The following is a 20,267-nucleotide window of genomic DNA, read 5'->3' as shown; positions in this document are numbered from 1 at the left end:
CTTAAAAGCAAAATGGCGACCGCTACGGCAGTTTTTCGGCGAGGACACGTTTAGAAACGTGTTTCATTCATTCTATTATCAGTGACAGCCCTTACAGCTTAGCGATCGTCATTTTGCTATAAGCGCTTCCAACCGCTTTCTACCAAACGCCCATTGTTCTCGTCTTCCAACAAAATGCAGGAATCGCTGGTGTCAGCGCGAAAACCAGCCCCCTAAAGTTAGAAAACGTGACTGTCCTAATTCCGAAATCGTTTCACTCCGGCGTTTTTGTGTGTTGTTATTTCGCTCCGAGAAGCGATTTCGAAATTCTAACTAGGTATGCTTAACTCGCCTAGAGAGAGGCCGATACTCAGTAATAAAAAAAAACTACTTCATTCCAAAACAATATATTTCACTATTTAGCTAGCAGTTTTCCGTTGCTTACGGCAACAATCGGCGTTTCTTTATACAGAAACGGCATTTGCACCTTGATGGTAGACCGGTTCATATTCATCATTTCTTCCTTCTTCTTGATACAGGTCGCAGCATTCTCTTGATGCTTGATCAGGCGTCCTTTCGTCGCGTACATTCGAGAACAGAAGAAGCACGAGTATTGCTTGGCCATCGTCCTCTTGGGTAGCCCTTCCCTCTTGGCTTTGCATCTAACGGCTTGTGTTATGTGTTTTATCAGAGTTGTTTTTTTGCAGAATGCTTTCGAACAGTAGTCGCATTGGAAATGTTTTTCAGCTGGAATGGGAAAAAGAGAGGGTTAAAGAACATATTCAGTGTTTCAAAGTTGTAGTGAATCGAAATGTTCGCAAATGCAATATCCACTTAACCTTTTCAGCGCCACGTCAAATACAAAAGCCATCACTCTGGACGCCATGCTTCATAAATTATGATATCAATATAATCATTGTATTCATTATTATTCAGTTTACATAATACTCAATTATTGACATTACATGATCCGATACATGACCTATTACTGACATCATTTTTAAGGCGGATTAATCGGTCGTTGGTCGATTAACCTGATGTACGCATGTATCCGTCATTGGCGTTGAAAAGGTTAATAGAATATACCATCAATAACTTAAGCTTTCTTAGTTCTAACCTGTGTGTTTCCTCATATGGACGACAAGCACGTGTTTGTGACTAAAGCTTCTGGCACACTCGGGCACTGGACACGTGTATGGCCGCTCTCCTGTATGCGTCCTGCGGGAAGAATATTACTTTAGTCATCAATGGGTGCTTGACTCATAAATGAATGCTGCATGGTCATGCCAATGGCTGAGTTCGGCCGAAAATAGCGCTTGTTAGAAATTGTTGGAAAAATGGCTAACAATTTCTAACAACCGCTATTTTCCGATTGGTCAAAACTAGAATTTTTTCGGTGTGGACACGTTTGCTAACTTCAAAAGTGACGTTTTCCCATATTTTTTAGCAGTGATAGCACTAAAGCCTGGTCCGTGAGGTGAGCCGCTCGCACACTCACTGCGGGCGCCCGTCGCACAGTCGCGACAGCAATATAATTACACGCGAGTGATAAGGATGGGTAGCTTGGGGTCATTGGACAAAATTCTACGTGCTCACGGACCAGGCTTTAGCACTTAGGAGGCGTCCATTAATTACGTGACAATTTTGGCTATTTTTTAAGGCCAATGGTCCGTGACCCTCACTCGGCGTGGGGCACACTGAAAACCAGCGCCGTGGCCTTCGTCACCGTGGGCTACGGCATATGCTGAGTGGGGTCCCGTTGCAGTGGGCATCTTGTTGGTGAATGGGTGGCACTGCTCAGTTTACTCTTGTTTTTATTTTTTTCTTCTTCCATTATTATGTGCCACTGTCATGTCTGTAATGAGGGTTTTCGCGAATGAAAAATCCGCTAGATGGCGGGACGTGGATATTGGGTCTGACTGCTGATTGGTGGATTTTGACATATCTGTCAATGTCATGTCAAAAATAACCAATCATGCAGCATTTGGACCTCGCGTCTACGTATTGCCATCTGGCGGATTTTTCATTCGCGAAAACCCTCATTGCCTGTATTTGTGTGATGTCCATTGTAATAAATGTATCTTTCTTTCTTTCATACCTCTGGTGACTCTTTAGCTCCTGCGGCCGATAGAACAGCTTGGGGCAGCCGTCGCACTTCAACGTGGGAGGCGCGTGACGTCGAATGTGCGCTGCGAGGTTGCAAGACAGCGAGAATCTCGCGCCACAGGTCGGGCACATGTATTTCTGGAATAGAACATCAGCAGTGTCAGTGTGCTTACCATTAAAGGCCTCCACAGACCAAACACAGGGCAGTAGCAGCGCAGTTTGAATGCGGGCCCGCGCTCCAACCGCGCCGCACTGCAACTATTTTTAGGCTAGTTTCCTAAAAAATTTTTTTTAGTCCGTCATGTTTAATATCAAAAAATATTGGACACATATATTTTTATTTGTCAATCTAACAAACAATTACATAGTTATGGTGCGTTGAAGTTCCGCGCGACGTCACAAAGTGCGGCACTTTTAAGCACTCATTGACGTCACGGGCCTCTTCTTATGAACTTTGGCGCGCTTTATCTCTTTAAATTTTCATTAGTTTGAAAAAGTGAAAAATACGTGTAGAGTATTTTTTGATAAGTTAACTGACGGACTAATCAAAACTCTTGCTTTTTGACCCAGGAAACATCCCTACTGCCGAACGACAAACGAGGCGGCGCGGGTGCGGGACAGAAGCGGCCACACCGGACGCAGAGCCGTAGCAGCGCGTTGAAAGCGGTTTTCGAATATTTAAATTTTTGACAGCCGCCCGCGTTGCAACTTCTTTGAAACTGCGCTGCTTCAGGCCTGTTCATCTCCGCGAGTTCACATCGAAAACAAAACACGCACGATAGCCCACCTACAGGAGGCGATTCGACAAGGCGTCACATACGAGATACGAGCGAGCATTGACACACGCACGCGTACTCTTGTATTATGGAAAAAAATAAAAAAATACTGTGTAAAAAATACTGTGCAGTATTTAACTGCCTAAATAATAATAAAAACACACAATGTACTTTTTTTAAGTTGCCTGAAGACACTGAGAGGTAAATAAGTGGTTATTGTTATTCATGATAATTCATGCAAATTCATGTATTTCTTCCGACATTTTCCGCGATTTGGCACTTCACGTCACACATTAGTTTGCCGAAGTTCGCCGAGCCAGCTATTGTCAATTATTATAGGTGTCAAACAGGATAGGGTCTTTGCGCTGGTTTTCGTCCAACTATCGGAGTTGCCAACTTTGTGATCTTAAAATACCCTTACATAAACTCATAAAGGCAGTCAACTAAAGTCCATACTGCAACGCACACACAATCCGCACCGTAACGTAAACGCCTTGCCTCGCCGATGACAGTGCGCGAAGGGCAATGACAGCTCGCAAAACACTGACGTATATCAATGTCTCATGGACTTGGCGTAACTTTAAAATAAACGTACTCGGTACATTACGCACACATTTACACGCATTATAAATACATACACGATTTAAGAAAACAACATGGCCGCAATATAGGCAATCAGCTGACAGGTATTTGTGTGTGTGTGTGTGTGTGTGCGTGTAGTTGTCAGCTAATTGCCTATAAATATGTTTTTTTCTTAAATCTTGTATGTAGGTACCTACTCGGCACAAGTCAGGTAGTTAGTGACGTCACATGAAAATGTTGCCAGAATGAGTACTGACCAAACATTATCTATTTCTTTTTTTATACATCACCAGGGGTAAGTTAGAAAGAGATAAACAGCTGTTTGTCATTAATTTGTTCAATTTTTGTATAGATCTATATTTCCTCTCCACTATTACCTCCATGCCACAAAAGGCGATACGTTGTTGATCCCTTTCCGAGTTGATTTGCCTGCTATATGACCTGGGCTATGCTTTAAAAAANGCTATATGAACTGAGCTTTGCTTTAAAAAAATGACCCTTAGTCATCTAAGATTTAATTTTGTATGAAGAAGTTTAATAAACACTTAAAATTGTGTTTATAATGCTATCAATTAGACATACGTGCCAAAAACTTTTCCTGTCAGCACGTTTTTTTTCTAGCGCGATGATTTCTGCAATGTACCGGTGACCGGTGTATGGCCGCGCATTTACGTAATTTTCATTTAGGTAGAACTGTTGCTTAGGCATTATAGATTGCAACAAAACTAGCGCGGGATGGCTACTGCCTTCTGTGAATACAATACTTTGTATTCAAATTTTACGCATGTGTTTATGGCAGCTCAGTGAAATGGACGAAAACCGAAGTTAGATAGAAAACCAGCACAATGACCCTACTTTCAAAAATTAATATTGCGATTTTTNGTAAGTTAAAAAGAGATAAACAGCTGTTTGTCATTAATTTGTCGAATTTTTTTATAGATCTATATTTCCTCTCCACTATTACCTCCATGCCACAAAAGGCGATACGTTGTTGATCCCTTTCCGAGTTGATTTGCCTGCTATATGACCTGAGCTATGCTTTAAAAAAATGACCCTTAGTCATCTAAGATTTAATTTTGTATGAAAAAGTTTAATAAACACTTAAAATCGTGTTTATAATGCTATCAATTAGACATACGTGCCAAAAACTTTTCCTGTCAGCACGTTTTTTTTCTAGCGCGATGATTTCTGCAATGTACCGGTGACCGGTGTATGGCCACGCATTTACGTAATTTTTTGGAACTCACTACTTTTTAAATTACATTTTCATTTAGGTAGAACTGTTGCTTAGGCATTATAGATTGCAACAAAACTAGCGCGGGATGGCTACTGCCTTCTGTGAATACAATACTTTGTATTCAAATTTTACGCATGTGTTTATGGCAGCTCAGTGAAATGGACGAAAACCGAAGTTAGATAGAAAACCAGCACAATGACCCTACTTTCAAAAATTAATATTGCGATTTTATAAATCACTTAAACAACTTTATATTAATTTGCGGGTACGCCGGGACAGCTCGTAAAACAAATTCATTATTTACATATTACTAATTTATCAACTTTGTTCATTGTTAGTTCATTAGTTGTTCGTGTTTCGTTTGGGTTAGACCAAGAGCCGAATGCAAAAAATAAATGTTACTTAATTATATTAATCCTACAAAAAACGGACGGACGTGTGCAAGTCTAATAGCCATATACTTGGTTAACTCATTTTAAAAAGTGCACAAAAACGTTCTATGTTCAGACAGACTATATGACGAATCTATAAGGGTTCCGTTTTTGCCATTTGGCTACGGAACCCTAAATACCGTATCAAAATCTGTTGCATAGTTTTAAAGATCTAAGCATACATAGGGACAGACAGACAGGAAAGCGACTTTTTTTTATAATTATTACGTAGTGATGATGGGCATATAGACCAAATAAAGACATTTTGATTTAAGGGGGGGACATCGTAAGAGCCATTCACATTTTTATCAGAAAGTTAATAAATTAATATATTTAGGTTTTTGAAATCTAAAACAGCCAGGAAATCAAAGAGGCAAACATGATACCTTTGTGATTTTATAGGAATTTTATTGTAAAACACGGTCATATTAAACTTTTATAAAAAAATCCAGAGGTAAATGTTTTTTTTCGAGAAAAATATTTTCTAATCGTGTTTTCGAAAATATCATCCCATCACACATACGTTCTGTAATACATAATATTGAAAACAGTGCGAAATATCGTCAATTGCAGTTTTCACATACTAAGGGCCCATAATGAAATTAGTATAATGTTTGTTTATGTAATAAAATTTGGTTTGAAATACCTACTGAATTGAATTTTTATTTCTTACTAGCTTTTTGGCTTCGCCCACGTGAAATAAATTGTCACAGTTATGTGTGTTATAAAATATTTAGGTGCTAGCTCTTACACTATATAACTGGCGGCCGCATGTAGCTGCGCGTTGCCGCGAAGAGCAGTGAATGCAAGTGTGGTGCGCTAGATGGCGACACAGTAGCTTCTTGTAGCAGTCAGCCCTATGGCATCAAGACAGTACCGATCACTGACGTATGTCAACAAAACGGTGCTCGACTCTTAAGACAAGCTAAATTACACCATATTGTTGATGACATTGAGCATACATTTTTTTGAATACCTTCGCGAAGAAAAACTTCTGTACGTAGTACTTATTATTATTCTGTGGCTGCTTTCAGTGTGCCTCAGCCGCGCTGCAACTGACCCGCACTGCTTCTGACCCGCGTTTGGTCTGTGGAAGCCTTAATCATCTTTTTAATATCTAATTATGGATGTCCGCAAAGTAACGCCTGATACTATGAGTTTACGTTAGGTGTGCTCGCTAGCGAGTGCGTCAAAAAATCCATGAAGATTTTAATTCTTCAAAGGGGCGCTGTACAATTTCTCATACATTTAATGTATTTTTTTTACGTAGTCGCTCTTGCCAGGCTAGGATGCGCGCCGTGATAAAAATCTTTACGATGATTTTAGACGACAAATGTATGGGTTTATCGCGTAATACGATAAAATGACGTGATAAAAGCTTATCCTATCCTAGCTTACCACAAACCTTAAACAATCAAGGCTTGTGATTTTGTATGTGAATGTTTCGTTGCTAGTATTTAAAAAAAATCATTGAATTGTTAATTTACTTACATCGTCCTTTTTCTTTTTCACCTTTTTTAACAACGTATTATGAACTCTGGCGTGCTGATTGAGAGCCCATTCTGAAGCAAACAGCAGTGTGCACACTCCACATTTATATTCTCTCTAAAACAGTATACAAAAGTTATCTGATTATCGTATTATTATTTTTAACGACAAAACGCGATTTTTGCCGCTATGCTCTATTTAGTTTTTATTTTAGTATAGTTAGGGTATGGTTAAATAAATTATTTGAAAAGTAACATAAAGACATATTTCATACCTTATCATGAGCCCTAACATGCCTCCAAAAATTGCCTCTATCGTCAAATACTTTGCCACACCGAGGGCATACTTTGGGCCTAATATCAACGTATTTCTTCTTAGGAAACCTAATCTTGTGGAGTCTAGTCAAATGACATTTGAGAGCTTTCTCACTCTGGAATTTCTTATGACATATTATGCAGAAACAATTCTCAAGATCGTATTCAGAATTGACTTCAATCTTAACTGATTTCAAGTCTTCCACGTCCACACCGATGTATTCTTCTTGCTCAGTTTTAATATTTTCAGTAATATCTACACAATTTATCACTTTCGCAAGGCTTTCATCGAATTCTTTGACGCCTTTTTGGAAAAAGTCTTCCAGCATATCTATATCACCTCCAACGTCTTCAAACTTCTCTATACATTGTCCCACTTTGTGTGCACTGTTACTGTCATCAAGCTCCAGTTTTTCTCCAAACAGTATGTTGTTGATCATCGGCGTTGACGCCCCCGCTGCATCAGGGAATAGTTCAACAGTTGGTGTTGCCACACCAAAATCAACACTTTTCGTTTCCATTGCTCCTGCTATAAAGGAATATTTACAAAAATGTTACTGACTTTATTTTTATTACAGTTTAAACCAAAATGTCTTAACCTCCAGTATATGTAGATTGAAGCCTATGATTGGTTAGACTTTAATTTTAGAACCAATCACAGAATTTAATCTATTTTTGAATGTAATTATAATTAGTTAATTACCTCCAGCAGGTGATACCAGTAGATCATCTAGAGAAATATTTTTCTTATTGTTCTCCAAGGCTTGTTTCAATTTCTTGTCAATGGAGCATTCGGTATTCTCTTTTTTGTTGTCTTTATTGTCAGTAAGTTCAAGCATATTTAGGTCTTCACCATTGCTTTCTACACTTAATTCCACTGAAAAGTCATTCAAGACATACAAATGTTTCTTATCATTCTCAGGATCATTTTCAGGGTCAATTTGAATTTCAATATTATCCACAACATTATCTACTTCTTTGTTTATTTCATCATAATTTTCATTAGGATCGATTAGTACTGGCATGCTGAGGCCTGGCTCAAATATAGGAATTTCTTCATTAACGTCGATGCATTCTTCAATTAAATTATCCTGCATAAAATCTTCTTCTAAATCAACCTGAGTTTTGCCACAGATTTCTTTTAATACCTCTTTTATGCCATTAATACTGATATCTTTTACACTGTCCACATCATAATTATCCTGCGATGTTGGTAATTGTTTGAATACATCTTTAACATGATTATTTTTGATATTGTGACTAGATTCGTTTTGTTTTCTTGGTGTGTAGCAATGGTCATTGTTTATAGATTTTGTAGTAGAGAACGGACTGAAACTGGAATGGAACAGCTTGTTTAATAAAGTAAGTACATAATTAACTGACAACAATTTTTTTTTAAGGAGGTAAGTGTGCAAAAAATTAATATTAGATTGTTAATGTTACCTAAAATCCAGCCTGAAGTCAGTATCAATAGAGACGTCATCTTGCAGCCAATGTGAATCCAACGAGTCTTCAAGCACGTCTGCTTCTTCCTCAATTACCTCTTTTATGATCCTCGCCTCGGTGTCAGGCATCTCCGTACCCTTGAGAATATCAGTCATGAAATTCTGAATGCTTGTGCATGTTGACTCTGAAATAACATACGATCAAGCATGATTTTCTTGTCTTTGTAATCTAGTTTGTCTATACTAAGAAGATAAATAATATCATTTAAATGGACTCTTTAAAATTTGTGTTTCAAAAAAGTAGTTATTATAGTATTTTGATAAAAGCATAATGATTGTGTAGAAGTTATAATCAATTGCTTTTACATTATTATTTCTATTACAAATCTCAAGATTTTTAACAGTTTTATTTAATTAATCTGTATCTCTTGATTGTGGCCCCACTTGGGTAAAAATCTCAAGATACTAAACTCCAATTACAAATTTTTACGTTTACTAACCATTGTCATCTTCTTTGTTGTTTTTCTGATTTGCTGGAGTACTATTGCCACTCAATAAGGGAAATCTGAAATGGTATAAAATAAAATGTTTTACTTAGATCAATTAATGTATATTACAGTGTAGCAATACATATTAAAGCAAAGAATCTTGTATTTACCAGAATTCTGTTTTAATACTTACTTCAAAGTATCATCACTATTTTTAAGGAATGTGCACAAATCTACATCGCTAATTTCTTTCAAGCGTAAATAATTCTTGAACCGTTTGTCCGAGGTTCTGCATTGCTTCTTGAACTTGCAAGAGAGCTTCATATTCATGTAGCATTCTTTGCACAAATGGAATGTAAAAGTGTCGTTGCGTTTCACCTGGAATGTAAACATGAGGGAACATTGAAGTTTCGAAGTAGTCATAGTTTATTTGAAAAAATATTGTCATTGTTAGGATCAAGAACTTAGCTTAGTGGTAAGAAAATAATAATTCTTTTAGAGGACCTACAAAAGTGTTATGTTACCATTATTATTTTTTATAATATTTAAACTAGAGCAGAAAATGGTTAAATAGTGCAAGCAGCGCAAGACCGTTCATTGTGGGAAACCTTGGGGGAGGCCTTTTAGTCCAGTCAATGAATGCCTTAACGACGGTGTAGAGAGAAATCCATGGAACACAATTTCTGACCTCGGGACTTTATTTAGCCTAGTTAGGTGGTGAACATAGCAAAAGTCCCCGCCCTTAGCCCTTGAGCCGGCGGGGAGAGGGGGGTTTAAAGGTACCACTTTTCGGTTTTTCGCTTAATCCTCGGAAACTATGCGTCCTAGTGACATGACTACTATGAACCAAAAAAAGCTTATTCAATTTGCTACAGGTGAGAATCTTAGATCACATACATACGCTGCGGCAGATTATACAGAAGACCGAGGAGTATAATCAGCCACTTTGCCTGGCGTTTGTGGATTATGAGAAAGCCTTCGATTCGATTGAAACCTGGGCAGTTGTTTACGCCGTTTATGTCCTGATTCTTGTAATTGTGCATATAAAAATTCATCACCTGAACTCGGAATACTTCAAGAATCAATTCCTTCTCCATCAATAGTGTATTTTACTTGTATCTTTCTTTTCTTCTTCTTTTCTTTTTCAGCCAAATGACGTCCACTGCTGGACAAAGGCCTCCCCACTTTTACTTGTAATTAAATTAATTTTATATTTTACTTGTATAGCTTCCTAAAAGAATTAAAATACAGATTGAAACACCGCCTAAGTTTGAAAAAAAAAATGTTAACACCGCTTAAGTAAATGAAGATATTTTCTGTTATCATTTCCTTATATATTAATCCGCGTAAATCATTAAAAAATACATTATTATATAGCTTACCTCTTAATCTTCTATTAAAACTTCTTTCATAGACCTTTTCGCGATAAAACTCACTTAAAAATATAAAAATTACGGAGCGCGAAGGAACTTAACGAGAAATGTATGGCAGATTAACGACTTGAGCGGTGTTGCGAGGCAAACCGACTTGCGCGGTGTCACTAAAATTCAAATTACGGCTTCTTATTGGCTGAAATCTATAACATGTGACCAATGGTTAGACGCGCGATGAGCAGATCTATCCAATGGCATTAAAATGTCAAAACCGCCAAAAATCGACTTAAGCGGTGTTGTTAGCTAAGGGACGATATTACTAATTTATCAACTTTGTTCATTGTTAGTTCATTAGTTGTTCGTGTTTCGTTTAGGTTAGACCAAGAGCCGAATGCAAAAAATAAATGTTACTTAATTATATTAATCCTACAAAAAACGGACATTTTAAAAAGTGCACAAAAACGTTCTATATTCAGACAGACTATATGACGAATCTATAAGGGTTCCGTTTTTGCCATTTGGCTACGGAACCCTAAATACCGTATCAAAATCTGTTGCATAGTTTTAAAGATCTAAGCATACATAGGGACAGACAGACAGGAAAGCGACTTTTTTTAAATAATTATTACGTAGTGATGATGGGCATATAGACCAAATAAAGACATTTTGATTTAAGGGGGGGACATCGTAAGAGCCATTCACATTTTTATCAGAAAGTTAATAAATTAATATATTTAGGTTTTTGAAATCTAAAACAGCCAGGAAATCAAAGAGGCAAACATGATACCTTTGTGATTTTATAGGAATTTTATTGTAAAACACGGTCATATTAAACTTTTATAAAAAAATCCAGAGGTAAGTGTTTTTTTTTTTTTCGAGAAAAAAANTTAAGAGTAATGTATGTGGTGCACTCATACCGATCCCAAGGAACCGTATTTACTCATAACATTATGATGACACACACAGATCCGTGTATTCATACACCAGACAAGTTTTTGTATTGAGTCGCTGGTAGGGTGAAAAAAATAATGAGATTTGACGATTTGTAAGAATTAATATACCTATTTATAGAGGAAAATAAAGATGTTTGTGGTTTTGTATCGGGCCCCCGGGAAATCCCTAGTGCCAGACTTTTTAAAATAGACAGAGTAGAGGCCTAAGGAAGTTCTTTATAATTTTGCCGTTACCTTTTTTATAAATGACGGCGGAAGAACAATCTTATTCAAAACTTTTGATTTGTTTTGATTATTTTATAGGGCTTGTCTAAAGCACAATACTATTCATTGCACTTATAATATAATTATGAAGAAAAATCTTTTGTTTCATTTTACTTCGAACGTTTTTTACCACATTGAATTTTGTCGTTTAGAAATATCTTCAAAACTAGGTACCTGACTTAGCTTTATGAAACAAAAATTATTGTCAAAACTACGCATTTTTACATTTATTAAAAATAAAAAACTTGAGTAAATAATCTTTATTTTATGAAACTAGGTCAGGTACTTACTAGGATATTTAAAAGTATGGAATTAAGTATGATTTACTAGTAGTACTATTTAACATAATGGAATAACGATCATTACTTTCATACACATTAGGCACAACAAAAATATTATCTGCAAATTAATAATGTAGAATAACGTCTACCGCTACATAATTATTTTAATCCACAGTCAGACTAGCTATAAATTTAAAAAAATATCAGTTTTATCGGAATTAATTAATTTTTGAATCGAGTCACACGATATCATTCGATGACTTTGCGAATGCAGTACGATGCAGGGTTGCCAGATATCAGCTAACTCAAGTCGCCTAATTTTTCCTACCGAGTAGCCTAAATCGCCTAATATTTTTTTTTCCTGGAGTAGCCTAATTCGCCTAACATTTTGAGGTAAGTATACAAAAAAAAAATACTTCAAATCGACACATTAATGACAAACACTGTTTATCTCTTTCTAACTTACCCATCATGGTGACTTATGAAAAAAGAGATAGATAATGTTTGGTCAGCCTACTCATTCTGGCAACATTTTTATGTGACGTCACTGACTGACTGACTGACACCTGAGCCCCGATTACGGTAACTTTTAACGTCTACAATCCAGACACGCTTCTCGATTCTGCGATACGATTGGTCGTTCAACAGCGTACGTCAGCTGTTTTGACCAATCGTATCGCAGCTAATCGAGAAGCGTGTCTGGATTGTAGACGTTAAAAGTTACCGTAATCGGGGCTCAGACTTGTGCCGAGTACATACAAAATTTAAGAAATCAACATGGCTGCAATATAGGCAATCAGCTGACAACTACACACACACACACACACACACACAAAACCTATCATTTCCTATATTGCGGCCATGTTGTTTTCTTAAATCGTGTAATTATATTGCGTGTAAGTGTGTGCGTAATGTATGTGAATTNTAACGGTGGGTAAGTATGTGAAGTGTCAATTTGACCAAACAAATTATTTGGGATATAATATTTGGCAAAATAAAACATTTGCTATATAAACATTTGCCAAGTAAAATTTGGCCAAATGATAATTTGACCAAATGAATTAGTTGCGAAAAGTACAGTTGCTAAAAGTTCATTTGGGAAATGAAACTTTGGCGATAAGTTGTTTGCGAAGTGAAATTTGGCGAAAAGTAATTTGGCCAAACGGAAGGATACCCACAAAAACAGAATATGCTCAACTGAACACAAAACAGCCCCCTTAGACAAAACGCACTTTTTGATCGAATCGAAAATCAAATCCGTCAAAACTCCATACAAAAAAGGGGCTTTTCGACCACTTTTCGACTGGTTTGCGATTATAATTTGCACTTTGTCTAGACCTACAGCACTGTTTACAAAAAACTTACCAGCACCCTCAGACAAAACACACTTTTTGATCGAATCGAAAATCGAATCCGTCAAAACTCCATACAAAAAAGGGGCTTTGCGACCACTTTTCGACTGGTTTGCGATTATAATTTGCACTTTGTCTAGACCCACTGGTATAGTTCCAAAATACTGAACTGTCCTATCGATGACATTGACAGCGGGGCGCCACCGTCAATACCGAATCGCTGGTTCCGATTTTTGCCATGTTGGAAACCATAAAGTTGAACGATGGTAGCGCCCCCCTGTCATTGAGTTTGGCGGGACAGTTCAGCGTGGGTCATCTATATGGCACCGCGAATTTATAATAAACTAGCTTTCCGCCCGCGGCTTCGCCCGCGTGGAATTTTGTCTGTCACAGAAAAACTTTATCGCGCGCGTCCCTGTTTCAAAAACCGGGATAAAAACTATCCTATGTTCTTTCCCGGGACTCAAACTATCTCTATGCCAAATTTCATCAAAATCGGTTGCGAGGTTTAAGCGGGAAAGCGTAACAGACAGACAGACAGACAGACAGACAGACAGACAGAGTTACTTTCGCATTTATAATATTAGTTGGGATTACCACATACCATAAGAAATAAAGAAGACTTATTTATTTTTTAAAAAATCCTACACGACTTTTTAATTGATAAAGCATACTTACTACTCAGTTAGCGAATTCCTCCTGGATAGATCCATTAGACATTATTCTACATAAATTGTTTGTTTGACCTTGTTATTATCAAATCTATATATGTGACAAATTGACATACTAATGTAATATTAATTATATTCTATCTACTAAATTTGACATTGTTAATTATTATTGTGACATTTAATTTAATTCTTTTGTATAATTTCTTGAATCACGAAAAATTGATTCTGTTGCATGCCGATATGGTATGATAGTCCAGTCATTTAAGCTTAAATTAGGTAAGAATCTCGGAATTAAAGATACCCAGCTATAAGTCTGTAAATACACAGTATATGTATATCTACTGTGGTAAATACTTGTATATTGACACCCTAAAAGTTGTCTCAAAACCTACATATGGTAGGGTGTAAGCAACTATTAAATTTTAAGGTCAAAGGTCACAAAAATCGGTTTTTTGCGCTTTTTTTGGAAATATCTCATTTCCTATGGGTTTTTTGCTATTTGTATTTGGGTATTTCGCCGAAACAGTAAATTTTCTGTGTCCAGGCAGGCGAACACATGTTTTTTTATATTTATATGTATAAAACTATTTTTATGGGAAAGTTAATCAAAAGTTTTATTTGTTTTTGCTATTACAATAGCAGAATCTACAAATAATACCGTAGAAAAACTTAATCAAAAGTCGTTTTTCTAATTTCCTTGTTATGTCCATTACTGTTGTTTGCCAAAATGAAGGCACATTATAACAAATTGAAGCGTATTTTCATTCTAATAGCACTCTCTTTATATTTGAGAAACGTTTGGCTATCGGAAAATAAAAACTTTAAATGTCAAATACTTAAAGGAAGGAAATAAAGTGAAGTTAAGTTCTTGTCCGAGTCAAAAGTATAATTTCCCTGGGTCTTCTTTTCGACCATTGTAGTAACGAAACGAAAGAACTTAGAATGTAATGCACTGCACCGTTACACTCGGCCATTTCGTCCCAAGAGGCCATCGAGGCAGGACAGTACTTCGTTGAACAGTTTCGCGACAAATCGCATAAGTAGGTCCCTCCTTGGGTTTTTGTTTACTAAAAAGTCAATTTCTTTGGACGGTTTTTTGCAGCTAAACAATGGATTAATTTTATTGTTTATTTACACAGATGTAGTGTCTGTAGGGGTAAACCCATGATTTAAATAGTAAATGCATAGGGTAAATAGGTTTTTGTCTGTGGTGTCTTTTAGGCATAAATCTAATTTCTTTGGCCCTAATTTCCTTGTTTTCCGTGGCATAAAAAGGCATAGGAAATTATAAAAGACCATTTTTAATTCGGCGTAAAGTCAAATTTTGAGTAGTTCTTTATTGGAATAAGTTTAAAATTTACATTTTAAGAAATGGGTATCAGAATAGATATAGAACAACTTGTTTTTTTTAAATAAGAAGATAGCAATACTACAGTTCACACTAAAAAGAGAGGTAGGGCCACAGAGAGCGAGATAGATATAAGTAGGTATTTGACTCAAGTTTTGTTCCCAACTTTGCCCTCCATTTTTATCTGTAGCTTCATGATCTATCCTTATCTGTGATATACCTAGTGGGTAGAAAGTTTTTTTTCTGCTACACTGCTGTCTGAATGACAATAATTACTCCTAACCCAATTGTGCAATAAATAAATAAATAAATAAAATAAAATAAATAAACCCTTTTTGGGTTGAATTTCCCCACATAATACTGCTCAATATATTTGTTAGAAACATTGAGTGATAATGTACTACGTACTAGAGAAGACATGTCAACTAGACTGTTTCTGGCACGTAAATAGGTCCACGGACCGAAATTCAATTAGTATGTGCTCAGCGGTTGCTGTGACAACACGCTTGAGTGCAGTTTTGTTTTTTGAAATATGCCATCCTATAGACGAAAATACTGTTCAAATAACTCCAGATACATATTAAGTAAAAATCAAGGAATGACTTTTTACCATTAAGTTGTACATTTATGCACTTTAAAACACTAATTTAATTTTAATTTGTTAATTACAAGGCGTCACCGCGGCGGCAGCCATTTTACGAAAATTTCAAAGAATAAAAATCGCAGACTTGACACTGACGCATAAATTAGTATACGAAAGGAAGGTTAAATACAGCAATAAAAAGATTTTTTTAAAGATTATAAGCACTTTGTATTGCACAAATTACTAATAGTCCCGTCCAGCCCCTTGTGTTAAGCTAAATAAGCTTGGGTTACGGGTGGGCTCACACAATAGTCGTGCGGCATCATGGATCAAACTTGTTTGAATCTCACTGCTGTTGTTCGTATGCGACTGGTTAGTTAGTAAATCACCCTAATTATTGACACCTAGCTCACGAGATAGGCTAAAATTATAATAATTGTACAGTGTGTCTGGTCACCAGTGTCCGACCCGTTAGGGCGCAGTAATATGATCAATTTAATCGACAAATCCAGTATTAAAAAATTACAGCTATTTTAATTTTTTTAGTTTCTGAGTCCGGATGGATTCATTTATTTACCAAATCTACCGATGTACAGGACCTATGAGTATAAAAGTGATTCGTTCGACAGCTGAAAAAGTAAGCAATACGTTGTCATCAAAAGCTTCCATTTAAATTTCTTAGAAACACTTGGTAAAAAAAATGATGCTTCTTTTTAGATTTTTCAATGTTACAAAAAACTAGAAAGTTTTACATTTTTAGATGCACTAAGTCATTACCTAAAAACTGATATACCTTGGCTTTAAATCAACTAGTCTAGGTGCTAGCTACACAGGAGATGCAGCGGTGAAAAGGAGAGGTGGGAATAGTCCCGTAACTTCTACCTCACAGCTATTATACGTGTACTCAACCACTGAGATAGTTAACAATAGAGACAATAAAATAACTGAAAGTTTCTGACTTTCAGTTATTTTATTGGTTCTGGAGTGAAGGCGTGGGTCATCCCTAGCTTTGTTCCTACCGTGACGAGTGGGAATTTTTCTAAAATCTCAAGATGGACTGACTGAAGATAGCAGGAAGACGCTGGGTGCAGGCCACTATCAACTGGGCGATGTGGAAATCATTAGAGGAGGCCTTTGTTCAGCAGTGGACGTCCAGTAGCTAAAATGATGATGACGATGTTTCCTTACAGTATCCAATTCAATAGGCAGAAACTAAACGTAAACGAAGTGTCGCCTCTGTAATGGTATCATTATCTATAACTCATAATATTTCGTGCGCTGTTGGATGACAGTTTTAAACTAGAGATGGGTAATTTTTTTATCGAATTAGAAAATACCAGTTAACGATTCTCAAGGCGATTATCGATTACATTAGATTTTAATCGGGCAGAAAAATAATTAATGGCTTAAGCATCAGTATGAAGCCCATACGCACTTGTAGCACAAGTAACACGATTAGCCTCAGTCCCCTCAGTTGTGAATTCGGAATCGCCAGTTGTAATTTTAAAATCGCATCACAGAGTGAAGTAACTAACACCAAAAAACGGCAGAGCGAAGTGATTTCGAATGTTTCAACTGCTACGTTTTGTCACTTGTCTAGGAGGGCTAATTTTAGTCTAAGGGAGGGGAGCTTAGATTACATTACAGGAAACGCACAATAAAAGAAAATAATGTAAGTAGCTGAACCTTTTTGCTATTAAGCACCATGAAAATTTAACACAATTTAGCCGATTTGTTTATTTTCACAATCGATTCACAATGTCTATGATGAGGCGACCGCAGGAACGTCACTATTCGTGCAATCCTGTCAATGAAGTACGACATTTTCTGGTGCAGATTTTATCGCCATAAATTATGAAACTTGATAGTCATGGATTTGACTGACAGCTGTCCGTCAAATTCCCGCCCCGCACCCCGCACTGTACATATTTTGTTCGCGATGTCTGTTCTATACGTAGTAATATTAGTTCAATGGTTAGAAATCATTTAAAAATGCAGAGTTACAAAAAACATACCTGTAAGCCGGTGGAGTATACAAACAAACGTCTGTTTTTCTCAGTGTATTGCAACAAATCAGATGGGTCATCATACTTGATTAAACATCCCCTACAGAAACCTTCCAATTGATTGTCTTGACTTATTTTGTCTACGTTCATTTTTCCAATTTCTGTGGATAAAACAAAATATTTTACGGAAGAACGATTTCCGTGCGTGAAAAATCAAAAAATTAATGACTGACACTGACAGTAGTGACAGTGACACATGACTGAGAGACAGTTGACACCATGAAGCTAAAGATAAAATGGAGGTCACACTTCGAATACCTACTTGAAGCACAATCTATGTATCACTATCTCGCTCTCTGTGGGCAGACTCTCTCTTTCTAAATAAACAAAATATTAATTTGCTCAAAGTCAATGAAACTCAATGTAAAATCTTTATTTCTTGACAAAGATATCATTAAATAATAAGTGTAAATACTGGTAAAACGTTTTAGGAAGAAATTACTGTGAAAAATGTTTACAATGATCCAATATCAGAAATCACGAAATAAACACACGCGTGGAATCTTAAGCCTCTTCCGGGACACCACGTACTACCGCAACCACGCACTACAAAATTTTGCACCATTTCTTGTGATAAAAAAATGATTAGGTCCTGTAAAAAAATCTCAAACGAAATTAACTGCATAGTAAACAACCGCCATGATGGGCCGGATTGGGCCGATGTTGCCACATGGATGTTGATTCCTCAGGAATTGGGATTGTAATTTCCTGATTCGCCAACACATTAAGCCTAAATGGCCTACAATTTTGTGATTTTTAATTTAACTAGGTAATCGTAGTTCAAATATTGAATTATTTATTTTTGTTTAACTTCTGATTTGGTTAGTGAATTGGCTATTTTCGAAGAATTTACTAGGAGATTTAAATAAAGAGATAGCAATACAGTCCACACTAAAAAGAGAGGTCGGCCCACAGAGAGCGAGATAGAGATAAGTAGGTATTTGACTCAAGTTTTTGTTCCAAGTGGCCTCCATTTTTACATGAAGTCTCACCAAGAGTCTCACCACATCTTTACTAGAAAATCAAAAGGAATATCATCACAGAATATTAATAAGACTGCACTGAGGATTCAGCTATATACTGTATATCATAATATTCCTTTGCTTATTCCTGAAAAAGAAAAGAATCGAACCAGCAAAAAAAATTAATCTGTCAAAACAAAGAAATGTAAATAAATTCAAGTCGAATCATCACACGAGAGTTTTTAATTAAACAATTAGAAAAATGGAAAACCAGGACAATACCAATGCAGTTACACTAACCATTAACAAACCCGCGAGAGTTTTGCATTTTAGTGATGGCGTAGACGAGGAGATTTTAGAGGAAAATGTTGCAGAACTTGAAAGTAATCCCAAGGCTGAAGAAACTGTGGATCCGGTAAGAAATCGTCTTAAGTTTTTATTTAAACGTAGTCCCATCTTTTAATGGATAAGTTAGTTAAGTCGCTTTAGTAATTAAATTGCAGTTTAAATCACCTTTTTAATCCTGCAAGGCGCAAGGTCGCGAGTGACCTACTTGATCAATGATTCATCCTTATTTTTAAACTGTTATTTGTTTTTGTGACTTCAACTGATTTACATTCAGATGACTTCATACATTCAAGGGCTTATACATAATAAATGTATTTTGGTTGCAAGATAACTTGCAATATTTGGGCAGTTTTTTTTTAATTTAATTGAAAATTGTGAAGAAGTCTTTTAATATTGTATGTATTTAATTGTCCAGAAAACGCTAGATTGGGGTCCCTGGTTTGGCCACTACGCATGGAAGTCTGGCAACAAAGTGTTGAACGCTGTTGACTATGCCGGAGAGTCACTGGCAAGTTTCTTCGGCATCACCACACCGAAGTATCAAATAGAAATTGACGAGCATGAGCGACTGCAAGAGGAGAAACGGAAGATGGAAGAGGAATCTGCTGGCTGGGTGCCAAAGAACGGAGGAGGGGACATTCCTTTAGTTTTGAACGAGCCTTCAAATACAAAGGATGTGGCTCCTTCCAAAGTATGAAGCTAATGTTTTGATGTTGAATTAGGCCGCAAATCTATACTTCTTATGCAATACTTAAAGTATTAAGATTATCATTTCAGCAGTCATAATGCAAGCAACAGTTAACAACTTATTAAAAATATATTTGTTGTACATGGATGACTAAATAGATGTTGGCTAAGCTTGTGATAATATTATCTTCTGGGATTTTATACAAAAATTCAGCAGTGACACTGCACTTATATAAAAATGTATTTAACTTATGTAGGTGCTTATGAAAGATATTGTGCAATAATAATATTTAAAAATGTATGTATTTTTTTATTTGTACAGTCGACAGCATGATAAGCTAAATACTGTAGGATCTTATGTAATTGTAATGGAAGCTATTTTGCTACGATGTTAATGAATGAATGTTAATCTGATGTGCTGTTCCCTGTATTTCTATCTTATGATTTGAAAAACTTGACTAGAATTATTATCACTTTACTAAAATCAGTGTATTACTACTATAATAAAGATTTTGTTAATTTATCAATATTGA

General features: G+C 36.3%; 2 protein-coding genes and 1 long non-coding RNA gene across 3 annotated transcripts; 1 reads left to right on the top strand and 2 right to left on the bottom strand.

Moving 5' to 3' along the window:
* Positions 1–370: 370 nt before the first annotated feature.
* Positions 371–17,913, bottom strand: LOC114362882 (zinc finger protein 782). The gene is made up of 10 exons (XM_028318450.1): positions 17,687–17,913; positions 9,040–9,224; positions 8,859–8,923; positions 8,357–8,543; positions 7,617–8,248; positions 6,874–7,442; positions 6,603–6,716; positions 2,078–2,223; positions 1,097–1,197; positions 371–726 (listed from the first exon to the last, which is right to left on the bottom strand). The coding sequence occupies exons 1-10, from the start codon at positions 17,825–17,827 to the stop codon at positions 395–397; spliced, it is 2,472 nt and encodes an 823-aa protein (XP_028174251.1). The 5' UTR covers positions 17,828–17,913; the 3' UTR covers positions 371–394.
* On the bottom strand, positions 3,632–4,528 carry LOC114362883 (uncharacterized). Its single transcript, XR_003656720.1, has 2 exons — positions 4,472–4,528; positions 3,632–3,884 (listed from the first exon to the last, which is right to left on the bottom strand). It is a non-coding gene; the product is annotated as an uncharacterized LOC114362883 (long non-coding RNA).
* A 968-nt stretch (positions 17,914–18,881) lies between the features above and the next one.
* On the top strand, positions 18,882–19,933 carry LOC114362881 (protein FAM177A1). The gene is made up of 2 exons (XM_028318448.1): positions 18,882–19,114; positions 19,463–19,933. Exons 1-2 carry the CDS (start codon positions 18,962–18,964, stop codon positions 19,742–19,744), a joined length of 435 nt encoding a protein of 144 aa, XP_028174249.1. The 5' UTR covers positions 18,882–18,961; the 3' UTR covers positions 19,745–19,933.
* Positions 19,934–20,267: the final 334 nt, after the last annotated feature.

The sequence above is a fragment of the Ostrinia furnacalis genome, unplaced genomic scaffold, assembly GCF_004193835.3.
Source record: "Ostrinia furnacalis isolate ACB-3 unplaced genomic scaffold, ASM419383v2 OfSCF6894, whole genome shotgun sequence".
Lineage (NCBI taxonomy): Eukaryota > Metazoa > Arthropoda > Insecta > Lepidoptera > Crambidae > Ostrinia > Ostrinia furnacalis.
Note: the sequence above shows the minus strand (reverse complement) of the source record. Positions and strands in the feature narration are given on the sequence as shown.

Bases quoted from the DNA above. Each gene is read 5' to 3' on its own strand.
- LOC114362881 (XM_028318448.1), top strand. From the start codon at position 18,962: ATGGAAAACCAGGACAATACCAATGCAGTTACACTAACCATTAACAAA. The intron at 19,115-19,462 runs GTAAGAAATCGT...TTAATTGTCCAG, and splicing joins CTGAAGAAACTGTGGATCCG to AAAACGCTAGATTGGGGTCC.
- LOC114362882 (XM_028318450.1), bottom strand. From the start codon at position 17,827: ATGAACGTAGACAAAATAAGTCAAGACAATCAATTGGAAGGTTTCTGT. The intron at 8,924-9,039 runs GTAAGTATTAAA...ATACCATTTCAG, and splicing joins AATAGTGATGATACTTTGAA to ATTTCCCTTATTGAGTGGCA. The intron at 8,544-8,858 runs GTTAGTAAACGT...ATGTTATTTCAG, and splicing joins CAACAAAGAAGATGACAATG to AGTCAACATGCACAAGCATT.